General features: G+C 26.5%; 1 protein-coding gene across 1 annotated transcript in view; it reads left to right on the top strand.

The window, feature by feature from the left end:
- Positions 1–383: 383 nt before the first annotated feature.
- The window catches only part of LOC117167311, an 80,844-nt gene continuing 69,820 nt past the window's right edge, over positions 384–11,407 (top strand). Inside the window, exon 1 of the mRNA XM_033352147.1 lies at positions 384–1,045. Coding sequence (XP_033208038.1) covers positions 962–1,045 — 84 coding nt within the window. The 5' untranslated portion in view covers positions 384–961. The remainder of the gene's footprint in view (positions 1,046–11,407) is intronic.

The raw sequence follows: 11,407 nt of genomic DNA, 5'->3' as shown, positions 1-11,407 counted from the left end.
TTTCAAGTATTTGGTAATATTTACTATTTATTGCTTGTTTATTAGTATTTGTGTACCGTTTTTACATAGTATATTATTATTATACTATCTACAAATGGTGCCTTTTAATATTATAAGCCTATGCCTATTCCTCTGCCTCCACCAAGAAAAAAAAAAGACTCTACCGCTTCTGTCCCCAAATGCATACCTACTTCCACCACAACTAAAAAATTTTTTTAAAAAGTGGAAAAGCATTCCTACAATCGCAAGAACTAATCTCGAAGAAAGCAAAGGGTTCACAGTAAGTGGGAAGATGGTGCAGGAAAGGAAGCGAAGGAAGGAATGAAGATGAAGAATGGAGGTGCGTGAATATCTCGGTTGTCAGTCTGTGGTCAACCGTCGCAGAGGAAGGGCGCGTGCCAATTCTCTCCTTAAACAAACAAACGTGTCTTCTAATCAAGCATTAGAAAAATTAATAGCAATATAAAAAATTAACTAAAAAACTGATTTAACAATAATTAATAAATCCGCGAGTGCAGTGTTCAAAGAAGCCGCGATCTTAAATAAAAATCGAAATAGTTAAGCCATAAAAGTGTACAAAAAATATTTATTTATTCCGATCAAAAAGTACAATTTGTTGAATTTATTGTTTGCTGGATTTATTTTTAAAAAATTGTTGGTGAATTAAGAATAGTTCAAAAATAATAAAGGTTTAGTGGTGAAGAATTCGCGTCTCATGTTGAGTGATTAGGATAATGCCAATTAGGATAATCCTCAATGGGCAACAATTTCTAGCGTCATTTGCTCGCATCCGCAGCTGCATCTGAAAATCCGGAAAAGTGTATTTTGAAGACTAGCTTGGGCTATGCATTTGCTATGCGTGTGTAGAGCTGAGAAAGATTACGAGAGAAAGAATCAGGTGCAATTTCCTGAGCAGTCTACGTGATAACAGATTCTAAGAAAGAGGTGGACATTTCGAAACATGGCTTCTATGTGCGGAAGTAGCAAGAGTCATCCGGCATTAACGACCAGCAGCTTCTACCGACCTGGCGCTTATCCTTATCAGGTGAGTTCAACGACTCCACCTCAACTCTCTTTTTTTACAATCTCAATCGAGAAAACACACCTTCCCAATAAAACGACCTATAATGTGAATACATAATTGCATTTGCATATGTGGAACGCTTTGCCACTCAGGTGTGTCGTCAAAATAAGCAAAGTCTCAAGGTGTCATCAAAAAACTACCTTAACTATTTTAAGGTATTTTGGACCCGCCCCACTTTTTTCACAACCGTAGTTGTCACCCACCGGAAGTAACGTAGCCATTGGTTATAGGGGAGACCACCTTACAGTAGATAATAATCCTACAGTAGGTAATCATTAATTAAAAATAATAATGAAAGAAAATTAATTGTTTTAAATAATTAATAGTTAAGACGCGATACGTGTTAATATATTCAGATTAAAATTGATATTTTAACTTATACTTGTGCTTATAATTAATAACTATCTACTGCAGAATCATTAACTCTTTAGGATTGTGTCCCCTACATTGTATTTCACGTTTATTTTGCGTTTCTAATTATTTGTTCTGTAGTGAGCAAAATCTTCGAACACGAAAAAAATTGTTAAGGAATAGGTGAATTTTCAAGTAAATGATTAAATTTTTGACTACAAAAGATAACTCTACACAATAGTTGGATTTTAACCTACAAGGATGAATTTGCACCAAGAATGAAATTTTTAATCAAGACCGATGCATTTTTAACTAAAAAAATAAGTTTGTAGCCAAAAATGGAATAACTAAACTTTAGATTTGAAACATTCATTTTCAATCAAAGACATGCATATTCTAGTAGTTAAATTAAATAATAAAAATAAATCAGTTTTTAACAAAATAGTTTAAACCTCAAAACAAAATGATGATTTTTCAATAAAAAATATTCATTTGCTGCTAAAAAAAAGATTATTCAACAAAATACATAAATTTCCCATGAACCAGTTAGATTTTCCACCTGAAACTATGAATTTTCAACAAAAAGGTGAATGTTTGACCAATTAATTAATGTTTTAAATAAATATTTTAATTTTTAATCAAATATTTGAAGTTCCTGTCAAAATGATTAAATTTTTCCAATAAATAGTTGAATTTAAAAAAAATGCAACAAAAATGGGATAGTTACATTTTCAGTTTCATAAATTAATTTTCAACAAAAAAAACGAATTTTGCACGAAATATTTCACAAAATACACGAATTTCCAAAAAAAGTTGAATTTTACACCAGAAATTATGAATTTTCAACAAAAAAGTGCATTTTTTACCAATTAGATAATTTTTCAAATAAATAGTTTATTTTTAATCATATAGTTGACTTTTCAACTAAAAAGGTTAAATAAAAATAAGAACAAATATATAAAAAACAAAAAAAAATTAATTTTCCATCAGTTAAATTAAATAAAAAGAGACCAATTTAAAAAAAATAGTTCATTCTGCAGCCAATAAGGTCAATTTGAAAAGATACTAACTTTGTATCTAAAAAGACCGATTTTTTAACAAAATACATGAATTTTCTATAAAAAAGTTGAATTTTCCACCTGGTACTATGAATTTTCGACAAAATTGTGATTTTCTCACGAAGTAGATAATTTTTTAAATGAATAGTTGAATTTTCTAACAAAATATTAAAATTTTGCCAATAAAATAGTTGAATTGAAACAAAAAAATTAAGCAAAAATTGAAAAGTTACATTTCCAATTAATTTACAACAAAAAAATGCATTTATTACCAGTTACATTAAATCAAAATAAATCAATTTTTAACAAAATAGTTAAATCCTCAACAAAAATGATAATTTTTCAAAAAATAACATTAATTGCTCCTCAAAAAGACGAGTTTTTAACAAAATACATAAATTTTTCATTAAAAAAAAGTTGAATTTTCCACCTGACGCTATGAATATTCAACAAAAAAGTGATTTTCTCACCACTTAATTATTTTTTTAAATGAATTATTTTATTTTTAATCGCACAATTAAATTTTCTACCAAAATGGTTAAATTTTGTTATCAAAAAAGTTGAATTCAAAGAAAAAAAAACTTTTTGGCCACAAATTGAATAGTTACATTTTTAGTTTAAGAAATGACATTTCAACCAAATAAATTAATTTTCTATCAGTTAAATTAAATAAAAGTAGACTCATTTTTGAAAAAATAGTTTAATCTATAACCAATAAGATCAATTTTCAAAAAAGAAGATTAATTTTCCACACAAAAAGACGAATTTACAAAAAAAAGTTGAATTTTCAACATAAAAAACACTTTATAATCTAAAATAGAATATTTGAAATTTTCAGATTAAAAAATTAATTTTCGAAATTTGTCTCGTTTGTAACATTTTCAATGTTTTTGGTTACAAAGAAAACTGATAGAAAATTCATTTTTAGGTTGCGGAATAAAGTATTATGTTGAGAGTTTGTCTTTTTTGGACGAAATAAACTGTTTTCTATTTCAAATAAAAATATTTTTGAACTTCAAGAAAATAAGCAAAGGAACTTAACAAATAAATAGTTATTAAATATTTGAATTTTGTATTCAAAGTTATGTTTCCCTTTACGTTATAATTTAATACAATTTTTTTTCTTTCTTGAATGAAATATATTTATTTTTTAATATTCGTCTTTTTGAAGAATCGGCTACTTGATTAAAACTTGAAATGCTATGTTAAAAGGTCATTTTGTTGGCCAAGGATTCATAATTTCAATTAAAAATTTAACGGTTTTGATATAAAATAAAAATTTTTTTTTAGTTATCAAAAAAAGACAAATTTACCAAATTTAGAGAGAAGTAGAATTTTTTATGGTGTTTTCATTTTTTTCAATTTTAAATCAATTTTTTATTAGAGATATTTGCAAATATTTCTACTCAGAAAAGTATATATTCCGGGTCCAACATAATTCGATTTTGATTTTTTAGCACGCTTCCTATTTTTACTTGTTCAATTTTGTGTATATTCAATTTGAGGTCTTATACATTTATAAGGTATATAAAACGTTTCGCTAATTTGAAGTCTTAAAATTAGAAATTTTACAAATTTAAAATATGGAAATTTAATTTGGTCTAAATTGTCGATTTTCATTGAAATATTGGTAAAGTTTGGACATTTCATGTTTGAAACAATTAAATTCTGTTCACTATGAAATTAAAATCATTCAATTTCTAAACTTTTAGTTAGAACATTTCCAAATATTCAAGTTTTTAAATATTTTCCAATATTTTATTTATGAAAGTGTATCAGATTTAAATTCATCATTCTGAAATTATTTAATTTAAATTTCAATTACCTAAACTTACAATACTGAAACATCCCCTGTAATAATTTGTATAAAATTTAATAATTCTCAAACAATAAATATTGCATTAAAATATGGAGTATCCCATTTTGGATGTTTTGATTCCTATATTATGAAGTATAATTTTATTACCATAATGAAGCTCGACTAGTTCTAAATTGTCCTCATATATTTCCTGATAAACCCCCTTTCTGAAACTGACACCAATGATACAAGCATGAATTCTAAACTTTCTCACATCATTACAGAAATTATCCAATACATTTTCCAGATCCATCTTTAATGTCAAATTAATACTCATTTTGCGTAATTCAATTGCTATATCAACAATTTCAGAATGTGCTTAAAATAATTTATAAGTTAATTACGGGAGCAATGAAACGGTACACCTCATGAGAAAATACAGTAATCGATGTCTACTTAACGAGTTAGAATTTACACCTAACAGTTCTCCTCTAGCGTGATCTTAAATTAGCACCAGCTAATTCAATGAATAAAGAGAAGGGGGTGGTAATGAAAAAAGATAGTGCTGTTATTCAATAATGGAAAGCAAGGCTCTGGCCTTGTCTTACGCGAAAGCATTATGTAAGATTGTAAGCCTCGACATTGCGTGAAGATGATCTTGATTCTGCTTTCATCCTTTCTTCTTCTGTTTTTTCTTTGCTAACCAAGAGTCAAGTTCAACTCGGCAAAATCTTTCTAGCTCCGTGTCTAGTCTCCAATTAAGATCCTATCTTCAATAATAGCAAAACTCAAATAGCTTAGCTTTGCAGACTATTTATTTTTTTCCTTCCTTGGTTACGACAGTTTCATGACCCGAATCGTGCGATTTTTTCGAATTTTCTTTTCGACTACTCTTTGATTGGCTCAGTAAGATTTAATCCCTACCCATGCCCCTATCTTAAGTAATTTTTTGTGACTACATTTTTTTGTGAATTTATTTAGATGTCATTCAAAAATAATGTTAGATGGTTTGGGTGAAGGGGAGGTTTGTGGTATAATCTTAATTTTTATTATCAATTGACAAAATAGTTCGACTTTCAACCAAGTTGTTGAATTTTTGACATTTATTATAAAAAATGTAATTGTTGATACATTAACCAAGAAAACATTCTTATTCTATAGCAAAAACAGTTGAATTGAACCCAAAAAAATATTGAACAAAATAGTTGAATCCTTAATCAACTAAAATTCGTTTAAACAAAAAGTTGTATTTTCAACAAACAGTTGAATGTATATCCAATAAAAACGAATGTTCAAAAAGTCTTTATTCCTCAGCTGAGAATGATAAATTTTTGGCAAAAAATGTAATGGTTATATTTTTATTGCAGAAAATTAATTCTCAACGAAAAGCGAAAGGAATTTTCAACAAAATAGTTGAATTTTTAACCAAAGGAACAAGTTTTGAACTAGAAAGATGAGCGCTTAAATGAAAAAATTAATTTTCAATCAAATTCTAATTTCTACCGATTATTTGAATTTTTTCCCAAATTGTTCAATTTTCGAATCAAAAGTACGATTTTACCACTAATGAATTGAATTTTTAACAAAAATATAGTATTTTAAACAAAAAGAAGAATGTTTCATATAATAGTTAAATTTTTAATCAACCCAATTTTTTTAATTAAGAAAGAAAAAATTCTCAGATCGAATTGTTGAATGTTCAAGCCGAAAGCCAAATTTTCAAATTAGTTGACACTCTAATTATTTAGTAGAAAAATAAAATTTTTTGGCCGATAATTAAACTGTCCTTTTATCATTTTTTTATTTAACAATGTATTTCGTTGACACTTCATTTCTTTTGTTAAATAAATTTTTTCGAAAATTCAACTTTTTAAGTTGACAATTAAACTATCTTTTAAAAAATTTGTATTTTTGGTTAAAAAAAACCATTTATTTGGTTGCAGTTCAATGATTTTGTATGGAAATTCGACCACTTGGTTAAAAAATCTACTATTTGGCTAAAACTTCATTCACATTGTTAACAATTCATCTCTTTTGCTTGAAAGTTTTCAACTGTTTTATTGTAAATGCAACTATTTAGTTAAAAATTATTATTTTGTTTTTAATTCTACTATTTCGTTGAAAATCTTTCTGTATTTAAAATTATATTTTTGTTGAAAATTCGACTTTTTGTTGAAATGTCAGCTTTTTGAGTTAATAATTCAATTGTCTTTCAAAAAATTGATCTCTTGGCTTGAAAATTTAATTTTTGAGACACAAATTTCACCCTTTCGATCAAACTTCGCTTTTTTTAAAATTAAAAACCTAACTATTTTGTTTAAGAAATCTTCTCTTTTAGTCGAAAATGCAACTGTCTCGTTAAACGTTCGTGTTATTCGATAGTAAATTCGTCCTATAAATTGAACAATTATCTTTTGGTACAAAAGTTGTATGTTTCGGTTAAAGATTTGTGATCTTTAATTGTAAAGTCTAATATTATATTTTTAGTTTAGAATTCACCACTTTTGGTGGAAAATATCATTAGTTTTTTGAACGTGCAACAATTCGGTTGTAAATGCAATTATTGTTAAAATTTTTTTTTGTAATTTAACTAATAAGTTAAAAATCCATCTTTATTAATTGATATTTGGACTGTCTTATAAGAATTTTTCCTTTTGAATTGACAATTAATTTTCTATAGTGAAAAAGTAATCATTTTTTTTTAATTCAACTGTTCGGTTGTAAACTCATCTTTCTTCGTTGAAAATTATTATTATTATTATTTGAAAATTCAATTTCTTGCTGAAAATTAAAACTTTTAAGTTGTTATTTCAACTTTCCCTTTAAAAAATGGTATTTTCGGCTTAAAAATTGAACTATTGGATCAAAAATATCACTATTTTGTTCGAAATTCGTTTCGTTTATTGGAATTATTACTATTTTGTTGAGAAGTCTTCTTTTTTCTTGAAAATTCATCTTTATTGGTAACAAATGATCTTTTCATTTGAAGGTTTACCTTTTTAGGTTGATAATGCAACTGTCTTACAAAAATGTTGTATTTTTGCTTGAAAACTCATATTTTACGGTGAAAAAGTCAAGGGCCCCCGAGGTTTGGGGACCCCCAAATAAGAATTAATAATTGAAGTTTTGTTTCTTTTCCGAAAAAACCTCCCCAAGGAATGTTGATACAGCCCCCCCCCCCCCCCCCCCCCCCCCCCCCCCCCCCCCCCCCCCCTCAGGGCTAGCTACGCCACTGATTTAACCATTTGGTTAAAAATCTATCTTTCTTCATTGAAAATAATCTTTTTTGTTGAAAACTCAATTATGTTTTGTTTGAAAATTCGACCATGTAGTCGAAAATTCGTCTATTTTGCTTGAAAGTTTGTTCACTATTTGGTAATAAATGCAACTTTTTAGTTTAAAATCATTATTTGTTAAGTCTTCTAGTCGATCCTAGACCTGCAAATTATACCGTTACTAAGTCTTACCGCCTCCTTAGCGCATTAACTTAATATAGTAAGTATTATAAATCAGTGTAATTATCGGAATTATTTCACTGAGAATCATTGCTTGTCCATAAATTACTATTAAAAGGCAGATAAGAAATTAGGTCTGAGAAGTAGGGTTGAAGAACAATCGTCACGTTCAATCGGTCAAAGAGTTTATGTTTATGTACCAGTGAGTTTTTAGTTTTACAAGTTTTCCGGCTTTAATGAACCTTTATTATTTACTTGCCAAGTAATTGAAAGATAATTCAACCAGAAGTATTTCTTGGAATTTTAGAATGCTAATGAGAAGACCATTATCTATAAGACTCTTAGAGGATGATTACAAAGTATTAGAATAATCCGTTCTTGGATCGAAGAAGGTTCATTAAAGTAGCTTACATTGCATTCATTTAGAATTTATTATTTTTTCAAACAGCAACCAACAATTTCAATTTTAAAAAAATAAAATAAAATTATTTACAATTGGATTTATTATCTTGGCGTCGTTTCAAAACTACAAGACGCTATTTTCAAAGTTTCATCTTCGATTTTATTTTTGAGTAAGCTAGTCATAGCTAGTCATTTAGAGTAAGTTAGTCATTTAAGTTAGTTTGTTTATTTTAATTGCAACCTCTTTGCACAGGTCGCGGACCTAAGCAAATATCGCAGCTGCACTTACTTTGGAATCATATCATGTATAATATGCTGTTGTTAAATAATAAAAAATAAACAAATAAAATAATAGTTTAAAATTCAACCAAGCAGATGAATTTTCAATTAAAAAAGGTAAATTCTCAATGAGAAATTTACCTATTGATTTTTTTATTTAAAAAATTAATTCTTAACAACAACATAAAACGAATTTTCAACAAAATAGTTCAATCTTTAATAAATTAGTTTAAATTTTAACCAAGCAGTTGAATTTTCAATTAAAAAACATGAATTTTCAACTAGAAAATTAATGGTTGAATTTTTTATTTAAAAAATTAATTTTTAACAAAAGAAAGTAATTTTTAAGCAATGTAGTTTTATTTTTAATTAATTAAATTAATTCTTAACCAATTAGTTTGAAATTCAATCAATCAGTTTAATTTTCAATGAAAAAAGATGAATTCTTAACGAGAAAATTAATAGTTAAATTTTCGGTTGAAATCATTAATTTGTAACGAAAACAAAAAGCGATTTTCTAAGAAAATAGTTCAATCTTCGACTAATACAATGATTTTTGAACAAATTTGTTCAAATTTTAACCAAGCAGTTGAATTTCTAATTTAAAAAAACTAATTCTCAAAGAGAAAGTTAATAGTTGAATTTTCAGCTAGAAAAGAACAGATTTTCAGTTTTTCAAGTAAAAAAAAATTCTTATTTACATTTGGCATTACCCCCTCCAATACATTACAAATCTTCACAAAACCTGTTACCCCCTCCCTGGAAGTGTGCCGTAGTTTTTGAATGGCTCCTTAAAATTATTGCAATAACCAATCCATCATTAAAATAATTATCGTGTTATGCTACTCCTGATTGCCACAAGACTCAAAGTCATTAAAAACCAGACAATATAGAGAATCAACTTTCATGATTTATTGAAATAACTTATTTATTCATTAAGTGGTCAAATAACTAAGACCTGTTTTTTGAATTATGAATAAATAGTTTTATAATGCGATGGAATCCTCTTTTTATCTGTTATGATAATAAAAATTTATTACAAAAGTTTACTTTAATTTCTTGCCCTCCAATAAACTATTTTATTCAGGCAGTAATTCTTGAAAAGCAAGGAACAAATACCTCTTTATTGTCGTTTGTAACAGGTCAGTGGCTCTTTGATTTTCACCTGGAAATCTAAAATAATATACCATAATAATGAGTATATCATTTAAAGCTATTTTCTTAACCTTCACAATGAAATTGAATTTTAAGCCAATGGCTTAAATCATTGTTCGAATTTAAAGTACTATAATATATTATTAATAACTGTAAATTAAAATAAATATTTAAGTAGATACATGAGCTTTCATACAATTTTTATTGCATTTGAATTTTAATCGGCTTTTTGCAGTCTCTAGATTTTATAAAATATAGACGAGTATCTTATCCCAGACGGAATTAGAAGCAAAGAAAACACGGGTTTTTGTATATTATTCTAAATATTCCAAAGTGAATAAATTTTGAAAGTCAATTATCAAATTTATAGAATTTTTTAATAAAAGTTAAAACTTGCATAATTTTTAATTTTTAATTTTCCAACTTAAAACCTCTTAAATTTAAAAAATTTTAAGTGGAGGATTAATCAATTTTAACAATTTTCTGTTTAAAATTGTTCATTTTTCATAAATTTTTTAATTTAAAGTTTTCACAAAACTCTAAATGTATGTAAATTATCAAAATTGCAGCTTTGTTAATTATAAAACTAGAATCTTGCATAATTTTTAATTTCCTAAATTTTAAACTATTCGATTTTAAAGATTTACAAATCAAACTTCTACAATTTTGAAAATGATTTCATTTTTAATATTGATATTTTAAAGGCACGTAATTTGAAGAAAGTTTTTTAATAGGTTAATTTTGAAGATGTACCGTCTTAGATTGTTCATTTTTAATGATTTGCAGCTAAAAATTCTTCAATTTTAAAGATGTATGAACTGGTATGAATAAAATTTCTTCAATTTTCATGATTTTTAAATTTCGAAATCTTATAGATTTTCCAAATGAAATAAATTTCGAATGTAAAACATAAAAAATATACCATTTTTTAAGGTAAAACTTAAAATTTGCATTATTATTTATTGTAAATGTTCAAAATCTCAAACTCTTCAATTCTGAAGATTTGCAATTGAAAACTATTCAACTTTCGTAATTAAAAACTTGAAACTTTTGTTAATTTTAAAGATTTACAATTGAAAACTCTTTAATGTTGAAGATGGATAAATAAAAATTCTTAGATTTGGATGACTTTGGAAATTATATTTTTAAGACATTTAATTTAGAACATTTTTTTAAATTAGTTTATTTTTGAAGGTTTACAATTGAAAGTTGTTTAATTTTCACAATTTGAAGTTTGAAATTCATTACTTTTGAAGACTGCAAAAAACAAAACTCTTGAATTTTTAAAATGTATGAAAAGAAATTCTTAAATTTGGATGTTTTTGGAAATAAAAAGTTAGGGTTTTAATTCTAAATTTTCCATATTGAAGGAATTTCACATGATAATTATAAATATTACAGAATTTTTAATTGCAAAACTTAAAACTTACATAATTTCTAGTATTAAAATTAAAAAATTGACAATCCTTAAATTTGAAAGTTTTACAATTTAATGTTTAATAATTTTGAAAATTTACTATTAAAAAATATTCAATGTTGAAGATTTGCCGTTTAAAATTATTTAATTTTAAACATGTATAAATAAAAATTCTCAAATGGTGATAATGTTGATAATCAAAAGTCAAAAGTTTACAACTCTAAATCTCCGAAATTGATGAAATTTCAAACGCAAATCATACAAATCACAGAATTTTCAATTGTAAATTTAAACAAGTGAAAAATCAGAGTGGGACGACGGTCGTGGGGGCTAAAGCGTAGGCTTTGGACCCACTCCTTCGGCTTGCGGGTTCGATTCCCGCCTCGCACTCTGGAAGAGTCTCGGTGG

This window comes from Belonocnema kinseyi, chromosome 2 (assembly GCF_010883055.1).
Source record: "Belonocnema kinseyi isolate 2016_QV_RU_SX_M_011 chromosome 2, B_treatae_v1, whole genome shotgun sequence".
Classification (NCBI taxonomy): domain Eukaryota; kingdom Metazoa; phylum Arthropoda; class Insecta; order Hymenoptera; family Cynipidae; genus Belonocnema; species Belonocnema kinseyi.
This window is presented reverse-complemented; position numbering and strand designations above follow the sequence as displayed.